General features: G+C 42.2%; 1 protein-coding gene across 7 annotated transcripts in view; it reads left to right on the top strand.

Annotated features, from left to right (window-relative positions):
- The window catches only part of mrtfaa (myocardin related transcription factor Aa), a 29,783-nt gene extending 10,455 nt beyond the window's left edge, over positions 1-19,328 (top strand). For all 7 annotated transcript variants that reach the window (XM_035525261.1, XM_027029133.2, XM_027029134.2 and 4 more), the window contains 15 exons: positions 7,045-7,100; positions 7,207-7,282; positions 9,467-9,628; positions 9,879-10,018; positions 10,173-10,283; positions 10,980-11,218; positions 12,169-12,337; positions 12,807-13,229; positions 13,522-14,133; positions 14,555-14,752; positions 14,846-14,953; positions 15,842-15,976; positions 16,723-16,809; positions 16,903-16,960; positions 17,049-19,328. In XM_035525261.1, the coding sequence (XP_035381154.1) occupies positions 7,045-7,100; positions 7,207-7,282; positions 9,467-9,628; positions 9,879-10,018; positions 10,173-10,283; positions 10,980-11,218; positions 12,169-12,337; positions 12,807-13,229; positions 13,522-14,133; positions 14,555-14,752; positions 14,846-14,953; positions 15,842-15,976; positions 16,723-16,809; positions 16,903-16,960; positions 17,049-17,602 (3,128 nt within the window). In that variant the 3' untranslated portion in view covers positions 17,603-19,328. The remainder of the gene's footprint in view (positions 1-7,044; positions 7,101-7,206; positions 7,283-9,466; positions 9,629-9,878; positions 10,019-10,172; positions 10,284-10,979; positions 11,219-12,168; positions 12,338-12,806; positions 13,230-13,521; positions 14,134-14,554; positions 14,753-14,845; positions 14,954-15,841; positions 15,977-16,722; positions 16,810-16,902; positions 16,961-17,048) is intronic.
- The last annotated feature ends 1,243 nt before the right edge of the window (positions 19,329-20,571 follow it).

Here is a 20,571-nt window from a genome sequence, read left to right as displayed (position 1 = left end):
CCTCCAAGAGCAACTTCTCCAAATGATCCAGGACCAATCTGGTGATGAACAATACTTTTTGCTGCATGACAGAGGACAATGTCACAAGGCAAAAGTGATAACCAAGTGGCTTGTTGAACAAAGCTTTGAAATTTTGGGTCCATGGCCAGGAAACTCCCCAGATCTCAGTCCCATTGAGAACATGTGGTCAACCCTTAAAAAGAGGGTAGACAAGCAAAAACACAGAAACTGTGATCAACTCAAAGCACTGTTAAGCAAGAATCGATTGCCATCAGTCAAGATTTTGCCAAGAAGCTGATATCCAATATGCCAAGGCTCAAGAGGTTGGAGGACTTAAATTGGAGGAGTTATATCAGCCTTTGGGATTGTTTATGGTGTTTTTGCAGTAATGCAAAAAGCCCTGTAAAACTAACATTGAGATTTTTTTTAAACACAATTGCCATTTCCTTTCATACATTTATAACTGGACATATTTAACACATTTACAATATAAATATATTTTTAATACAGTATAACGTATTAAGGAACTATGATCATTTCACTATGAAATGTCCATAATAGTTCTGTACAAAATATTTATTTATACAGTATTGTATGTAGTGTTTGCGTATTGGGACGAGAGGCAGAGGGATGTTTGAGAAAGCATGCACCCTCTGGTCTGAGACAGCTAATGCCTGTCAGCTCTAGAGAGACAAAGTTTTGAATTGCTTCTTTAGTTCATGGTGGCCGTGTTGAACAGAGCACATGCCTGAGTGGGGCTTAACCTATGGATAGTGGGCATCTCTCTGCTCTAGCCTCCAGTGGCTGTTTGAAACTGTGGCTGTTGGAAAGTACCTTTAGTGCCAAGTGTGGTGTGCATGATTTAAAGTAATGGTAATTTGGGATTACATTAGCCACATGCGACAAGATGCACCGTGCAGATCTCCAAATCATCTCCCCTGGGCTGTTATATGTGTGTTATATTACAGGCTGCTGTATCCCACCCTCCCCTCAGGCTGTTACATGTATGTTATAAAGGCCGTGTTACTCTCTTGGTGAGGCATGGATCTGGGCCAAGTTGAGCCTGTGTGGTCTTCATTAAACCTGTATCCAGTCACATTGCTTAAGGCATGAAAGGCATGTCCTAAGACTCTCTACCAAAACCTAGGTGGTGATCAGCTCTCTTTCCCTGAGTACACTGTGTTTGTGAACCCCTTGCTGGGTAACTCATCCGAAAAAGCTGGTAGATAGGTGCTAGCAACAACACAACAACCAGGGTGATTCTCAGGAACACACACTGTAATACTGAGAAACATGTCAGTTACTCCGTAGAAGTGTGTCTGCTGAGGATGTAAAGTAACTGTAAGTAGAAGGTGTGATCAAGTTAAGCTCCTTCTATTTACGTATCCGAGAATGTTAAAGGGCACCGGTTAACATTAAGTTTCAGCTTCCAAGAAACTGAGTAGGAGGGGAACCCGGTCTCAGCTTTTGTCTGATACTTTACATGCTTTTCTTTGTGGAAGATTTTGTTTCATTCCTTTTAAAATGTCCACACCAGTGTCTTCAGATGTCCCCTTGTTGAAGATGCCATTCTGATACAGTGTGGTGAAGATGAGGAAGTGCAGTCTCTCAGGGTGTGTTCTTCCTTTTTGCCCTCTGATTCTAGTAGACCTTCTCCACAACTGTAAACATGTGCTCTGAGACCACATAACCAAAAGATGCAACCACTAATGTTCTGGAATTATGTTAAACATTTCAGTGGAACATTCCATACATTCCATGGTGTAATCTCACTTCCAGAAGAAGAGTGGTGAGTTTTTAGCCACTTGGCCAAAGCTCAGTGTAATTCTGGCAAGGTAAATCAAGGATTAAATCCTGTGGGGTCTTGAAGCCTGTGAAATATACCAGGATATATGTATCCAAGAGAGTGAGACTCAAAACAAGATGAGCTGTATCCCTTCCCTCACCAGGACAAGATGGGAGCCTCATTTCAGTTTTATGAAGGCTTAATGTGCTGGAGGACTATTTTCCATCTTGAGCTTTTTCTAAGTGCATGAGCAGCCAAGCTTAGGCATGGGTGTGCTGCTATGACGCATGCACGCATACATGCACACGCACACACACGTGCACACACACACGCGCACACACACACACACACACACACGTGCACACACACGCACACGCGCACATACACGCGCACACACACACGCACACACGTGCACACGCACATACACGCACACACATGCACGCACGCACGCACACACGCACATACACACACACACACACACACAGAATGCTTGGTCTATATTAAGATGACCTTGCTGGATATTTTTATTTGCACTGCCCCTTAAGCCAAATATTAATTTCTGATAAATATTCCAGCAGACACATTTTAACCTCCATGAATATTTTCCTGTGGTTAGCAAAACCTTGTGAGGAAAAGCCTTTTCTGTTTTGTGTTGTGTGTGTGAGAGAGCGCATGTAAGCAGTAATTCTTGACAGTAGCGTGGTGTCGTGTCATTGATAGAGGCCTACAGTATGGAATGAGCCCCCATTCTGTGGTGACCTCAAGTGTCTCTGTGCAATCTGTCAGGTTTCTTAAAGCAAAGGAAAGGTTAAAGGTGAAATGAGGCCTCAGGGGTAAAAAAAAAAAAAACACTGGTGTTTGTACATATTAGCTCAGGATTGGTGTTTCCTGGAACCATACTCAGGGCCTGGTAAACACAGCCTTTATGTTCACACACACACACACACACACACACATACATACATACATACATACATACATAAACACGCTGTTCAACATCACTGATTCACAGAGCGTCCATGGAACTGTGGTGTGTTTAAGACTTGATCTAATGAGCTAACTAAGGCATGTCAAGGTGTCAAACGTACAACAGGAACGAGAAAGATCTGATTAGACACACTGAGACACATACACACACACACACACACACACACACACACACACACGCGCGCGCTGTTCAACATCACTGATTCACAGAACGTCCATGGAACTGTGGTTTGGTTGATGTGTTTCAGACTTGATCTAATGAGCTAAATAAGGCATGTCAAGGTGTCAAATATGTACAACAGGAATGAGAAAGATCTGATTAGACACACACGCACACACACACACACACACACACACACACACACATGCACACAAAAGCATGCATACTAGATATGATTGCTGCACTGACATAAAGGAAAAGAATCAGTCATGCATCTGTTAACTAAAAAAAAAATCTAGACCTGTTCTACATTTATCTGGTCTCTGTGACCTACAGGAAGTAAATGGACAAGTTCAAAGCTCAAAGAGCACATTGCTTGAAGCCATCAGCTGGGGTTGAACCCTAACCCTCTTCAATAAAAGATGAAGCTACGTCTTTGAGTGCTTGTCTGCCATCTGTCCAGGAATAGAAGCAGACGTGAAGCACTCTGATTCTGAATGCCCATGTTTTTTTTCCAGGATTTTCTTCCAACTGCCTGGCTTTGCTGATGAGTTAAAACCATTAAGTGGAATTAATTAGTGAAAACAGCCAGGTGCTACAGAGTCCTAGCATGGCTTTTATAGCCTGGACCTGAACTTGTGCACCTCTGTGAGGAAGCCAGAGGGTATGTGCTTTAAACATATTTAAGACGAAACCTAAAGTCTAGCTCAGTTCTGATTAGGGTCTTGAATGTTGTGTAAAATGCTGAAGTATATGTGTGTGTGCCTGTGTGTGTGCCTGGGTGTGCCTGTGTGTGATCTTTATATAAATACTGACTTCTGCACACTGAGGTTGGATGGAATTGCAATATCACTCACAGGAAGTGGAACAGGGAATATAATTACAGAGAGAGTATGTACACACATGCGCACAGACACACACACACACACACACACACACACACACACACACACACACACACAAATGTAAATGACTGGCACATGGAGCATAGCTCATGACAGACACATTGGTATATGTACATGTTGAAATGGTAGTGGAAGATAGTGGAAGATTACTATGTGCAACGCTAGTACTACATGCAACACTGGGCACCTTCTACACCAGAGCAGAGGCAGGTTGTTTAACCACGAGTAAGCACGGATGTAACACGAGTTGCTCAGGCTTTGTTGTAATACTGAAGTGAATGGTTTTACACACAAGAGTTGGGCAGTATTGCCTTTTATCAAACTATCATACCATCTTCAAATAATCTCGTGGTATACAGTATTACCAGGGGTTTGGAGGGGGGGCAGGATGAACACACTAACATACATTCCATAAACAAACATATGTTTTATTTGAAAAATATTTATTACAAATGTTACTTATTTTGCACATCACAATATGGAAAAATCTGAAAAAAAACCCCACATTTAAACCTTTTTTTTTTAGGTTTTTTAAACACACCTAGCCTATACTATTCAGCCATTAGTTTCAATAGATTTAATCTCTTGCTAAATACTGTCTAAAAACAGAGGCAAAACTTTAGGTTTTAACAATTAATAAGACAAAAACATGCGCATTTATGGAGTGAACACAAAACAGTTCAACAGTTCAATGCTGATTTAGTAGCAAACTGAAATTGGCTTGTATGTGGCATGTTACAAAATGTATAATTATTCAAGGTATTTTGTTTTATTCAAGGTACATTATATACATTAAAGATTAAGATGTAGGCTACAAATGTAGGCTACTACAAAACCACAGAATAGGCTTGTAAAAAATAAATGGACAGTTACCATGTGTTGAGGAAATCCCAAGTCCACTTGGTTCTTTCTCAGTTCTCATTCCCAGGCCAGCAGTGGGAGAAGCCACAGTAATGGCATGGCAAATTCCAAGACAATGATCTGGTTTTTGTTTTTGGTCTTGTAGTGTGCTTGACACTGCCAAATTGAGACCATGACCACAACATTTTAACCATGGTCAATGGTCAATGCTTGATAGCGGCTGCAATATTAAATCCATTATCCGTAGTTATAGCAGAGAGCTTCTTTTCAACCAGTCACCATTCTCAGAGTTCATCACCTAGCCCGCCAGTAATGTTGGCATCTGTGTGACTTTCTGGGAAAAACGTTGCTTTGAGACATTTAGATGGTAATATCCAGTATGACGGTCAGTGACATGTATGGAGTCATGTTCAGGTATGACCACATATCTTGTCAGTGAATAGCTGTCTGCAGTCTACGGCTGCATGTGTTTACATCTTGTCGATCTTTGTTATAAAAGTTGGGAATCACTATTTTAGAAAAGTATTTCCTTCCAGGTAGCTCAGACTGGCAATCAAGTGTTTGTATCATGGCTTTAAATGAATGTTTTTTTGGCCATGTGGATTGAAACCATTTCTTTAGTGAGGTATTTTGCAACCGCTAATGTACATGCCTTCCATCGCACACCACCCCTTATATATTTTGTGGATTTGGTGAAAGCACCTGCTACCATTTGTTGTGACAGTCATTGTGGCTTTACCAGCAGTGACCATGTGGCTTTTTGAGGTCAATGGCATTTGTGAAGCAATTAAGGGGCTCTTAATTTTAGATGAGAATGCATATTCAACATGTTTCCATCCTTGGATTCCATCCTTAGATTTTAGACAAATGTTACATACAGGTTCATCAAGGTTTGCTGGTTCTCACTTTTCATTTGGAACAAATCCAAAATGCTGCCAAATTGCAGCAGTAGAATTTTTCTTTGAAATTAGCTTGCTTAACTCACCACTATCCATGTTGTCTTCCCCATCTCTGTCAATGTATGACCTCAACAAACAATAAGCACATCAATCACCAATCTGTAACCTCTAAAGCTCTGCACCGTCCCTGCATGTGTTATTACATGTTACAAGATAGAAGTGGAACAGACATGTTCATGTTGCCATTTTGAAATACCAACAATAATTATTTTAATTACCATCACCATTTTCAAATACAGGGCATTACCTTCTTATCACCCAACCCTATTACACACATTGTTTGTTATTTACTCAGTTAAAAAGCATTGAGCCTCATTTTCAGGTCAGTGCCAAAAACAGACAGACAGACACTTCTTGTTTTGCTTTATTTTCATGTCTGTTTTCTGAAGAGGAACATTTCCTTTACAGTTTTGTAAGAGTGCTCTTAATAGAATTTACCAGTACAACTACAATGCATACAATCCATCACAAATCAGCACATCACTAATACCACTGCCGAGTCTACTGGCATCACAGCTGTGTGTACCACCAGGTGGTCCATCTATCTTTCTTTCTCTCTCCTTTCGGTCTGTCTCACTCTCTGTCTGTCTGAGTTCCACTCTTTTTTTGCTTACCCATGATCCCTGAAATGGGGTTTTATGTTCCCCACTGAAAGTGACACCCAGGGCACTTCAGCAGTTAGCATGACTGAGAAGTACAACAGCACGTCTGAGACACATTCAAGCACACACAAACACACATGCGCGGGCAAATACTCACGTACACACATGTGCATACAAGTACATACGTCCACACTCTTCAGGCTCTCTGAGAGCAACTTTAAGCTGCTGTGACTGCAATGCCACTTAAATGAGAGTTTTGCTGATGATATAACAATGGTAACTATATCAATAGCAACTAATCAGATTCCAGACCCACACAGAGAGTTCTAGAAATACATGCAGAAGAAACTTCTTCCTGAATGGCTTTCATAGACAGAATGCAGGCCTCTGTGGGGTCATCCACTATCCATTGCCTCATTCTTAGTGGGAGGTGAAAGGAAACGAATCTATACCCCAGTTCCTCGTGGTTTGAGATTCGCCTCCCCTCAGTGCTTTTATGAAAACAAAAAGAAAACTACAAATATGAAGGCTGATATCTGTCAAAATAAAGAGACTAAAAGTCAAATTCACATGGAATGATTTCTGACTTCACCACATATGTGCACAGTCCAGACCATTATTCGACAAGGAGTGGAGAGTAACATAATGCTGAGTGTTGGATGTGCAAGAAACGTTTTCCCTGCAACTCTGTTTGACTGTCTGTGTGTGTGTCTACTTCTCTCTCTCTCTCTCTCTTTCTGTGTCTGTTTCTCTCTCTGCCTCTCTGATTCTCTGTCTCTATCAGCCCTGAAAAGTCCTGCTGCCTTCCATGAACAGAGACGCAGTTTAGAGAGAGCCAGGGTGAGTGAGATTCTCCCACAGTGCACTTCCACGATCACGCTTTCCCTGCACTACTCATCTCTTTTTTACTTTCACTTCTCATCTCTCTCTCTCTGTTTTTCTTCAGACAGAGGACTATCTAAAGAGGAAGATTCGCGCTCGACCAGACCGCTCTGAGCTGGTCAGGATGCATATTCTGGAGGGTAAGTCACTCACGGTGCCCCCTTCAGCTACCCTGCGTCCACTGCAAAAGCATTATCATGCAGTGCTACCATCCCCTAAGCCACCAGCTTGCAACCAATCCATTCAGGACCTGAAAACCCAGCTAGCATTTCAACGTTTATTCCCTGCTGAATCAGTGCCATGGAACAAGGATGAATGAATGTTGAATTATGTTTCAATTTTGATAAGTGAATCAACCTTGAAACCGCAACATTGTTTTGCTTTTCAACATTGAATATGCATTTCAACTTTCGATGGCAATTGCATCAACATAGCAGTGCTGAATTTTGTTTCAATTTTAAAAAGTGAATCATTGTTGATATTGCACTGTCAAATTTGTTTTTAACACTGAGGACATTTCATTTACTTTTCATTTTACAACATACACAATTATGAATTCAATTATTCTATAAGCTAGTTTAGAATTTAATTATTTACCCGCTTCATGTTTTCAATGCAATACTGTTCACATTTAACTTACTTGCCATAACATACATACATATCAGCTTTTAATGTGATTAAATGGCACAGTCAGATTTCCACAGTTGGAATGTTCTACATTGTACATCTCTATGGTGGTGGCTCAGTGGTTTAGGTACTCGACTTGTAATCGGAAGGCTGCTGGTTCCACCGCCAAGTTGCCACTTAAGGGCCCCTGAGCAAGGCCCTTAAGGCCCTCAGTTGCTCAAGTTTTACTCAGTCATAACTGTAAGTCGCTTTGGATAAAAGCATCAGTTAAATGCTGTAAATATATGGAAGGGAAAAAAAGCACTGTATAAGATTCCAAAATTAAAACACTTTTTAGAATATTTAGAATATCAGAGAACTAGAAGAGTACAACAAGAAACTGAATAAGACAGGCAATTAAAAATGCCAATAATAAGAAATGTAAATAATACTATGGGTCTTACTACATGATGTTATAGCTAATCTCTGTATGGTGAGTGCTAAAGCTAAGGCGTGACTAGGAAGTAAGAGAGGGATGGGGTCCGTGTATGTGTGCTTTGAGTGTCTTACTATACTGACTTCAGTAAGTGGCAGACTTCAACATTCCCCAATGTATTTCTAAGAGCAAATTTCAAGTCTATAGCTACGTTAAGCTGTTCAGCTGTACTGATCACAGAAAAGTGGAGAATAACATTAAGAAAATGTATGATCAATAACAATACTGTTTTACAAATGCCTGTAATTATTAATTCATTCACAAACTATTTATTGAGCTAGTCAATCTATTCCCTCCCTGCACGTTTTGTTGCTTATTCTAAAAAATAGAAGACAAATCATACTTATTTTAATTGAATGAGAAGATTAATTTATTCATAGTAGTGCAAACTTTCACATTTTAATGTGGAGAACATACAAAAAGATGCACAAATCACCCCTAGCCACCCAGTGTAACTCTTACACTGTCAACTTGTACTTTTGTAGTTGTTGGTGACATTGTTTCTCATCGTTTCCCAACCGCTAGCTAATTTAGTTAGCTGACGCTAGCCAAACTGTGTCGTTAGCATTAACCAAGCGTTGTCAGAATGCATTTTAGTAACATCACTTTCTATAACAAAGGTTATGACCTTCTAATATATGGCATACCTTTAAATGTTGGGGCACTCTATCCCTGTCTTTTTCCTCTTTGTTCTCTGTCGACAAAATGGCGTGAAGGTGTTACGTAGAGTTATAAACGCGCGCGAATAAACTCCTGTGTAGTACTCACACGCAGAGCCGTTAACTACCTTACCTCTGGGGTATATAAAATAATGTTAGCTTTGTTTGTTTTTTTTCCGTGAGATATCGATTTTTGACTTTTGAAGTGGTCATGATCAAAATATTATAAATGCTGATGTTGATTCAGTGTTGATTCAGCATTTTTAAGTTTGATCATGACCACTTCAAAATTCTGTTGATTCAATGTTGATTCATTGTTGAAATTCCAATGTTGATTTATAAGTAATTTGTTGTACCCTTTTCACAATGATTTACATTAAACATTTTTTTTTTCAATGTTGAAACAACAACCGACATTATTTCAACCACATTTCAATGTTGAAGGTTGGTCAAATGCCAGCTGGGCAACCAGTTACAAAATGGCATCACTGATTTCCAGGACCTTACTGATTATTCTAAGAGTCTTTGGTAATGGTGTGTGTGGTGTGCATGTGTGTGTGCAGAGACATCAGCAGAGCCCTCTCTGCAGGCAAAGCAGCTGTTGTTGAAGAGAGCTCGCCTGGCTGACGACCTGAACGATAAACTGGCCCAGCGGCCTGGGCCCATGGAACTTATCCAGAAAAACATCCTCTCAGTCAACTGCAGCCTCACACAGGCTATGATAGGTATATACACATATACACACTCACACACACACTTTCACACACACATAAATATGCACACACATACACACAAACATTTAGGAGTAAAATCAACATATCATTAACACTACCTAAAACAAGTAAGCATATTGACTTCGAACCCTCACTGCATGCAATCAGATAATCCTAATAGCACTTAATCATCTGTTTAATCTCTGTAGCTCTCTGTCTCTCTGTGTCTGACTCTCTCTTGCTTTCTCACTGTGTCACTCAGAAGAAGCAAACACTTCCTGTGATGACGAGAGCAGTGATGCTTTTTCTCCTGATCACTCCATCAGTCATCACTCTCCTCTTGGCATCACCCTGCCAACTTCATCATCTGATTCACTGCCTAGCACCTCCTCACCTGCAGAGGTACACACAGACACATATACATGTTCACATGTGCATGCATACACATACGCACTCACATAAATGCACACATACATATTTACTCTGCAATACTGCAAACTACACAGATATATTGAGTGTTCCCCTATCTTTCTTCTCTTTGCTGGTCCTTTCCCAGGTTTCTCCTCCCCCACCCCCTCCTTTACCTGTGACCACTGCTCCTGCCCCTGGGCAGAATCTGATCAATGGGACGGCAGCACCCCAAAGGCACACATCTGGACAAGTTAAGGTGATTTGTTGGCATTTAGCTAAAACTTTTATCCAAAGTGACTTGCTCAGGGGCCCAACAGTGGCAAATTGGCAGGCAACCTTCTGATTACTAGTTGAATACCTTAACCATTGAGTTATAACTGCCCTATGTTGCAAAATGGTCTCTTCAACTTCTCATTTAAAAATGTTGTTCACAGCTTTTAAGGTCTTCATTGTCACCAGAGTCAAAGGTGTCTGGATTTTATTTCCAGATTGGCTTTCAAATGTATGAAAACCAACTTTTAATTTATACAGGAAAGAAAATCAGAGGTATCAGAAAAGGTCCCTTATACATATGATTCACACAGTGAGAGTATAGATTGAACACTCCCTGCTTACTGTTGTTTGATATCTTCTCTGTCACTCATTCACTCTGTGAATCTTTTTTTCTGCCTTAACCTGGTTCTCTCTCTCTCTCTCTCTCTCTCTCTCTCTCTCTCTCTCTCTCTCTCTCTCTCACACACACACACACTCTCTCTCTCTCTCTCTCATTCTGCCTCTCTTTCACTCTCTCACCTTTTCTTTCTTTTTGTCTTTCTTCCTTACCCTGACTCTCCTTTACTGTCCTTCTCTTTCTCTCTCTCTCTCTCTCTCTCTCTCTCTCTCTCTCTCTCTCTCTCTCTCTCTCTCTCTCCCTCTCTCTCTCTCTCTCTCTCTCTCTCTCTCTCTCTTTCAGGGTGGTAAGGCAGCTCCTGAGCGAAGTAAGAAACAGAGAGACAGCAAGCCCAAGGTGAGAAAGCTGAAGTACCACCAGTACATCCCTCCTGACCAGAAAGTGGGGAAAGAACCTCCAACCATGTTGGACTCCACCTATTCCAAACTGCTCCACCAGCAGCAGCTCTTCTTACAGCTGCAGATCATCAGCCAGCAGCAACAGCACTGCAACTACCAAGCCATCCTCCCAGCTCCACCCAGGTATGGCAGTGGGTAACACTGTATATCCTCCCAGCTCCACCCAGGCAGAGCAGTGGGTAACACTGCATATCATAGCCCAATCCAGGCAGAGCAGTGGGTAACACTGTATATCACAGCTCCATCCATTTAGGGCTCCATGCACAACACTGTATTATCCCACTAACCAGATAGAACAGGGTATTATTGTTGGCTTCACAAACTCTGTTTATTATTTATGCATTTCCAAGAACATCTGGGGCCAAAACTGACAAAAAGATACAAATGAAATACAAAGCTACTTTAGTACTAATTACCCTGCCTTCTCCTAACGCTGGCCAAATAATCCTGCATAATAATAATAATAATAATAATAATAATAATAATAATAATAATAATAATAATAATAATAATAATAATAATAACCTTCTCCTCACAGTGGCCAGAGTACAAATACATGTCACCACATAGCCTAAGATGCTTTCGTGCAGTATCTCCCTGCTGGAAACAACTTGGTGCCCAGATAGTGGCCAGGCTACCATTTCACAGCCTAGTCCTGACCTGGGGTTTCCAGAGTCCCAAGCATCTTTACACACCCCTTAAGGCATGCGTTTAGCTATGTGAAGCCAGCTGAATGTGCCAGCCCCACATGCCGCCAGCCCCACTGCAGTGCTGAGGATACAGCGGCACTGAGCATCCTTTATCGCATGACCCCTATTTCTGGGCACTTGGCTTTGTATGAACAGCGGACTTTCTCCAGGCCATGTGAAATAAACTGTGCCAGATAACCTGAAGAGATTCAGTTTTCCTTGTGAATTATTTTTGTTATTGATTGAAATTAAAATTAAGCAGTCTGCAATGCATATTTGTTTGTACCTTTGTACACATGTTCTGCTTCAGTTATGTAACTACTGTATTACTACTGTTTCGTTTGAATATTGGGGTTTTTTTAATAATAAAATGTATTCACTCAGGCCTCCAGCAGACCAGCAAGCACCTTCAACCAATGGCATGACTTCAGTGAGGTCCACACCACCCTCTCAACCAACATCCACCAATATGAATGGCCCAAGTCGCCACCCCATTGCAGTAGCACTTGACGCTAATCTACCACCAGTGCCCTCTAACCTGGATGAACTAAAGGTTAGTCAGGCACCCTTTAAATAAATCATGCATGAGTCAAAACACACTGCAGGTGCATTTATGCAATGTAGCTTTTAAGGTGCAATTCAGTTTTTAAGAGGTCTTTGTCAATAGAATTAAACCAATTAAACAACTGATTCACTAAATTACAATTGCAATTTTAATAAGGGTAAAGGAACACAAAAAAAACCCAACAACAACAGCAACAACAATAATTATAATGATGATAATAATAATGCATTTTATTTATGTTTTTAATCCAACAACGGCAATATTATGTCATTATACTAGTATTACACTAAATCAAAACAGACTATTATTACACTAGATTAGTAGTAGTATTATACTAGGTTAACATAGACTACTGTTACACTGGATTAGTATTAGTATTAGACTTGATTAACATTGTTAGTTATAACTACCCATAAACCATTGTGAGCCACTGTGTGTGTCTCTCTTTGGCCTGTAGGTGGCAGAGCTGAAGCATGAACTCAAACTACGTGGCCTCACTGTCTCAGGGACCAAAAACGACCTTATAGAGCGCCTGAAAAACTTCCAAGAACAAAATGGTGGCAATGCACCATTCAGTACCACAGGGAGCACTAGTGTGCCAGCTGACTCTAATACCAGCACATCCCAGTCAACATCACAGCAACCTACCCAATCCCTAGCCTCCACCACTGTCTTCAACCAGTCAGGAAACTCTGGCATGGTTGTGGCAGCTTTACCATTGGTTGCCAGTCTGGGAGGGGGTGGAGCTCAGCCTGCAACTCAGTCTCATTTTAGCGGTTCTAGTCCCTCATCTCCTGGATCTCCCACCCCCTCTGAGCACTCATTGGCTGGGATAAGCCCAGATGACCAGAGCTGTAATGGAGATGCTTTTGGAGACATGGTATGTCCAGTGTTTCATACCCCTAGACAGTGACACTGTGACTACAACCATAGACAACTAAGCTTTTTAATCTCCCCAATCTAACTTTGACACCTTAACTAATGCCTTGTTTCTTTAGAAGGATTTATCCAGTGATTTCTACTTTATGTTAGTTTTAGCTTGGACTAAAGTCATGACCTATTAAGATGGAACTGGCACAACATACAGCAGTTTGCTGAAAGTGAATACAAATGTGTACCCCTAATACCTGTCTGGTTTTCTAATAGCTGTCTCGCCCTCCTCTTTCTGCTAGGTGAGTTCTCCTTTGACCCAGCTCTCCCTCCAGCATTCTTCTCCTGATCCTTCCTTTGCAACCCCGCCCTCAGCACCCCCTGCTGCCTGGCCCCTCGCTGAGTCTGGCCCCTTCCACCTTGCTCGGGGGGGAGTGGACAAAGACAGAATGTTGCGGGAGAAAGACCGGCGCATTGCGAAGCTGACACGCATGCTGCAGGAGAAGCAGCAGCAGGTGGAGGCGCTGCGTTCCCAGCTGCAGGATCAGCAGGCTGGGGGTGGAGCTTGCCAACCACATCCACCAATCACCATCAAGGAGGAGCCTCAGGACATTCCTATGGAGGAGGTGGAGCCAGAACAGCAGTGCGTGGTGGAGGAGCAGGTGCAACTGCAGAACCAGCTCAACCTACACAGACAAACGCAGCACAGGAGGAAGAAAATGTACAGCAGGTTGCAGAACCACATGTTTTCTGCACAGCCAGAGACTTACTCCCCGCAGACCTCCCAGCAGAGCTCCTCCCAGCAGACCTTCCAGCAGAGCTCCTCCGACCAAACCTCCAAGCAGACCTTCCAGCAGAGCTCCTCCCTCCAAACCTCCCAGAAGAGCTCCTCTCAGCAGTCCTCCTTCGAGCAGGTATACTTCAGCACAAAGTTTAGGGATTGCATTATGATTACTGAGTGGAGATTACCCTCTACACTGCAGTTTAAGATTTGTCTTGCTTGTTAGTGCACTTGATTTCCACTCACTACAAACCACTTCAGCAGAGCAGGGCAGCATTGCTATACTGTGCATGCTGGAACTAAGAAACAGTGATACACACACTAAAAAGAGAAACAGTACAATGGCATTAGTAGTTCCCAGGTTAAATAAAGGGATATGAATAAAATATGTAGGAGTATGTGGTTATCATAATTATTCACACCATTATTCACACACTGAGCGTGAAAGGATGTGAATTTGATGGGATTCTATTTATTTATTTATTTATTTATTTATTTATTTATTTATTTATGTATTTATTTATTTATTTATTTTATTTCCATTGTTCATGCAGGTGTCTCAAGTGTTTGTCAAGCAGCAGTCAGGAACCCTCCCCTCGTTGTCATTGGATGTCCTTAAATCAAACTCCTCCCGAACACTAGTGATGGACAGCAACGGCAATCACTTCCTGCTAATGCTGACCAATAACAACACTGATAACCAAGCCAATGACAACCCACCTACCAACATGGCCAATCCAATCACTCTTCAGGTGCCAGGCAGAGTTTGTACTATGCCCTAAATTAATAAATATCACACATTGTTTTGCTTTATTCAATAAAATGCCCGCTAATGTCATTTCCAGAGAATGGAGTCCACACCCACCAAGCTATCCAGTCAAGCAGCATCTCAGATACCTATCAGTGACGTCAAATCAAAGCCACTGACAATCTGTAAACAACCAATCAAAAAGGTGAGCGACAGGTCACTGCTGTTGTGCTGGATGGAGCTGTCTAATACGCCAGTGCTTGTTTAGTTTAGTGTATTTAACAGCTCAATGAAGATACACTTACATCATCATGTACTCCCATCATGCACCTGGAGAACCACTATACTTCCCTGCACTTTCAAGCACTTTCCCCCTCCGATGCATCTTCAATGTGTGTGTGTGTGTGTGTGTGTGTGTGTGTGTGCGTGTGTGTGTGTGTGTGTGTGTGTGCATGTGTGTGTGCGTGTGTGTGTGTGTGTGTGTGTGTGTGTGTGTGTGTGTGTGTGTGAGAGTGTGTGAGTGTGTGTGTAAGGAGTAACCCACAAGGGCATGGGGCAGGGTTGCTTCTTGTGCAGGATTTCCAAACAGTGATGTACAGCACTGCATAGAAATGATGGGCATGGTGTCCTGCACACATGTGCTCTGCTGGCACACCTACTGTATAGATTAGTATTCTATTGCTGTCAAGAGCCAGGTTGTATAAGTGGTAGAAAACAGCATGGACTATGCTGGGGTAGGCACACTGCTCTTTACCCTATTGCTAACTGATCTAGGGAAGATTCTGGTTAATGAGGGCTATGAAAGTTAGTCTGAGCTTCTGCAGCACAAAGTAGTTATATAAATTATGCTGTGATAAATATAATTAATAGGCAATTGAGTGTAGTAATAGGGCTTATAATTTCACTAATTGAAATGCTAATGTGTCTCATAGTTGTAGATATTCCTAAAATTAAAGTTTCACTGAAATGGCCTATTAACACAATAGGGGCTAATGGGGTCACTGCCCCAGATTTTGATGTATTAGCATAGAACTATTAGTATAGCATGCTCATTAGCATGGCTAATTGAAATGGATTTCTTTTACCTTGACAGGCATTAAAACCTGAGAAACATGTCTCACCCAATCACATGAAAGCACGCTATGCGCTGTCCAATGTACAGTCATTTTTAGCCAAGGTAGATCCTGTCTCCACTAATGTTCTGATGGACTCCTCTTCAAACCAAAGAGTAAGTGTTACAGGTTAATTGTGATATTTGTTCTGTGTGTTAAAGGTTAATTGTGATGTTTGTTCTGTGTTTTAAAGATTGAGTGTGATGTTTGTTGTGTGTTAAAGGTTAATTGTGATGTTTGTTATGTGTGCTGATATATCATGTGCTATATGAAGCAGCTCAGGTAAATAAGGTTTGTTTGAGCAAATACTTAATTGCATAGTACTATGTACTTCCTGGATTTATTATATATACTGTAGATTAAAACATATAAACTGAAAAAAAAAAAAACCCATAATAATTCCAACACAGCTTGGGACAGCTACATTTAGCTATCTTCCGGCCACTAGCTGGCCTAGCAGCCTAATTGGGTTGGATGATAAAATTGTAATGATAGAATAAGATAGGTCTGGCTGAGCCTTGAGAGCTCAGGCTAATCATAAACAAGGCTATATATAGCAAAGATGCCTAAATGTAGCTGATGACCTAGACTCTGTGAGACAGCACAGGTCGGTCATGTTTGTCTTCCAAATGGCTAACAGAGCTAGCAGGTTAGCTTGGTCCCTCTACTATGGTCCTTGAGACCTTAGACTTTCATCCAGAGTGAGAAGGCTGGGTTCTGCATGACCCCTCATTTGGATTATTTTGCCATTTGAAAATTCTACCCTTCTACTCCTTCTCTAATTTTCTCTTTTCTCTGTTTCTCAATGAATGAATGTCCATCCATCTCTCTCTCCTCCATCCCTGCCCATCATCCCCATCAGAAGGAGATGCGTGTGGGTGCAGACCAACATACAGTTTTCTCTCCTTCCCCCTTTAACCTAAGGTCTACCCTAACTTCACGCCGAAAGGTGCGACTTTGCTCCATTTCTCTTTCTTTCTTGATATACATAGCTGTAGTCTTGTGTCACTGAGCGCATGTGTTTGTGTGGGTGTGTTTGCAGAAGAACGGACGCACTCAGCGTGTGGATAACCTATTTGACACCCTTGTTCAGAATGGTGGTGAGTTCAAAACAGAAAGGATCTGTTTTTGTTTGTTGTTTATTAGACAGTTGTTTATTCTTCTGTGCCATCTCTGTTTGCACTGCAGAAATCTCGGAAAATTTCAGACCGACTCCCGATCCTGCTCTGTCCTGCCTCTGCCCACATACTCCGCCCCTTTCACCAAGCTCCTCCCCTCTTCAGCTTTCCCTGCCCTCTCCTTCCATCACAGAAACCCCTCGGGAACCTTTAATGGATGGGTCTTCTGCTCATGGAGAACTTCCTAACTGCAGTGCTGGAAGTGGGCGCCTGGAGGACTTCCTTGAAAGCACCACTGGAAAACCTCTTTTGGGGGTGGAGCCTGGTGGTCATGTCACTCTCATTGATGAACTCCACAGCCAATTGTTAAGCACACCTAGTATCCTGGACCACCCTTCCTCACCAATGGACACATATGACCTTGGGCTGCCATCCAGTCATACGGGGCTAGAGCTGGCAGAATCCGCCCTCAACAGCATGGATTGGCTAGATCTTGGTTTGAGTGGAACAGGTGGGGATGGGCCAGGTGTAGTGGGCCTCAATGGACACCCTTCCACTAGTGTGTTTTCAACAGACTTTCTGGACAGTTCTGATCTTCAGCTGCACTGGGACTCCTGCTTATAACCAAATGAAACTCACACAAGGAACTAAACACACACACACACATGCAATTAACCACACACATAAACACACACACACACACACACACACACACACATTTGCTGTTGTAGTCAGTGCCCTTGTGGTCCTATATTGCCAAACAGCCGAATGTTTCCTGTCATACTGAGCCTTCTAGTGTCTGCTGTCCTTTCACTTGGAGTAACTCTATAAAACTACACATCAGTCCAGTTGCTTCAAGAGACCCAATTGGTTAAAAGATTGCAGTTTTGAACACCTCTTAGCCCTCATAATGTGATTTGTTTACTAACCACATTCAGGAGGTATTGGGTGGCTGAACATGCAAAAGAGATGTAGTCTCCCTCATTAGCTAACATTTGAACATCTGACAGTTTCTAAGATCTAAATCACATTGTTATTGAGCAGGCTGCCTGGTCTGTGGGGTCAGGGGTCATTGTACTATTGTCATTTTTAAGGAAGCTGTAGTTTCACTGAGGTCATTTTTAAAACAGTGAATGTTCTGACACACTAACACACAGATTCTCTGACTGGACAGCAGCATTGAAACACTAGTGAATCAGTTTTCTTGTGCTGGCTCAGGGCCACGTGGCCACGTGGCTAGGCTCTGGCACCACACGCGAAGAGCACACTTAGAGCTGTGACATCACTAAAACATGCACTGGTGTGTGCACAAGGGCCAGAGCTAACTCTAACCTATGTTTTAACATACCATGGCCAACATCAGCTTACTTTCCTTTTGTCTTGAGTGAGAAACAAATGGCTATCTATAAGAGCCAGAGGCAGCACGTATCTAGCTATGGGCTGACTCTGGCTCGTTGACATCAGAGATCCTGTATCCCACTGATGACTTTAGCCCACACATGGCCCTCTGTTTGATAACATGTACTTCAGTGCATGGTAACTCCAAGCACAAAGTGCTCATGCATCACCCAGGTGAAGAGCTACTATCTGTTCTTGTACAGTAAGGACACAGTCCCATGTACTCGTCTGTGGTGTGTAAGACCCAGAGCTTGTGTTAGAGCAACCTCAATTACAAGTGGCAAAGACTGGATATGTGACAGTCCAAGTCCAGGAACTGAGTTACATCTGTGCGTTTGTGTGTTTATAACCACTGGTGAGATATAGATTGGCTGAATTTACATAAGAGGTACATATGCATGACTGGTAAGCAGGCACACACACACACACACACACACACACACACACACACACACACACACACACACACACACACACACACACACATTCACACATTTCTCTATTTCATTTTTTTACTTCAGTGTATTTACTGTGTTGCTGCTTATGCAACTCAGGATCCTTGTGTGTGTGTATGATCTGTTTGTCTTGTATGTTTGCATACATGTTAATATATGGTATATAATCATGCACAGGGGAATCGTTATTCTGTAATGCTTCCTCTCTCAGTGTAAATGTGCACTTAGAATGGCTTGGACTGTGTGGTTAAACCCGGACTGGACTTTTGCTCATGGAATGGGCTCTGAAAGCCAGTAGCCAGCAGTCCCATTCCCACTAGGTGGCTGGACATGTTATAGCCTCCCTGTCACTGGCTGTTACAGTGTGTTACAGCCTCCTTATCACTGGCTGTTACAGCTTCCCTTTCACTGGCTGGCTGGACGTGTCACAGATAGGGCCTAAAGTTTGGGCATTTATAATGTTTGTTTTTCCCTTTAAATAAATGAAAAATAAAAGTGTTTTTTTTTTTCTGCACTGATTATTAAAGAAAGGAGTACAATGTTCCTATCACAGTGTAATGATGTCATATTCACCAGAACCTTAAGACTAGAAGTAATAACTCACATTTGCTAATATAAAAGTTGTTTGCCAGTGACCCAGTTTACCTCGCTCTGAGAAGTTGAGAGTTCCAGGAGAATGTTGCATAACTCCTGAACCTCAGCACTTCTTCTCATCTGCTGTGGCAGAAGCCATCTATAGGCTATTACACTGTCTGCAGGTCAATACCTCTGACTGACACTGTCTGCAGGTAAATACCTCTGATTGACAGCGTTTGCAGTCAATACCTCTGATTGACACCGTTTGCTGGTCAATACCTCTGACTGATACCATCTGTAGGTTAATAACCCCAACTGACAGAGACACAGTGCAGAATGGGCCGGTTCACCCTGGAGTTCTACAGCCTGAACCTGCCTCAGGGCCTGACACTGGGACTGTGATAACACATGGCCTGGATGATCCTGGGGATCCAGATTGAGCAGAGCAGTGCAATGATGTCACTCTTGCCACCAGAGTCAGATTTATTTCGTTTATTGAGCTTTTCTGCAGTACAGATCTGTGTGTAATACAGCTCTCTGTGAAGTACAGATCACTGTGCAGTATAGGCGCACAGGAGCCAGGGTCAAATGATAGGTGCATTTCACAGGCAGGGCTCATGAGTGATGTTTCACTTCATTCCACACATAAATGATATTGACCCAGGGTATCCAGGGGGACAGGTGAGGTGAGATGAAATATTCTTCCATGTGCTTGTGGCCTCTCTGAAAATGCTTTCTGGTGCTGGGACACAGCAGCAAAACTGTATGCAGTAATTTTAAGAGAGACCCACTTGATAGTCTGTCCTGGTGTTTAGGAGGGCCCCTTCTGCAGTACTGTACTACTGTTTAGGAAAGATTTTCTTGCAGTACTGTATCGGGGTTTAGGAGAGACCCTCCTGCAGTACTGTCCTGTCTTGAGCATAATTACAGTTATAGACTTCTTCAAAATTAACAACGACAAGAAGATAAACAAGATAAGTTACATATAACACGACACACTTACCCAACAAATAACGGCAAGATGCTTACTGTATCCAACTCAGCATGCCAACTCAGCTCCAGTGAGTAGGGTCTCCTGGTGCTCACTAATGGCAGTGGTGATGATGATGATGATGATGATGATGAAGTGTGGCTGTATGCAGGTGCAGGCCAGACTCCTGCTGC

This window comes from Electrophorus electricus, chromosome 4 (assembly GCF_013358815.1).
Source record: "Electrophorus electricus isolate fEleEle1 chromosome 4, fEleEle1.pri, whole genome shotgun sequence".
Classification (NCBI taxonomy): Eukaryota; Metazoa; Chordata; class Actinopteri; order Gymnotiformes; family Gymnotidae; genus Electrophorus; species Electrophorus electricus.
This window is presented reverse-complemented; position numbering and strand designations above follow the sequence as displayed.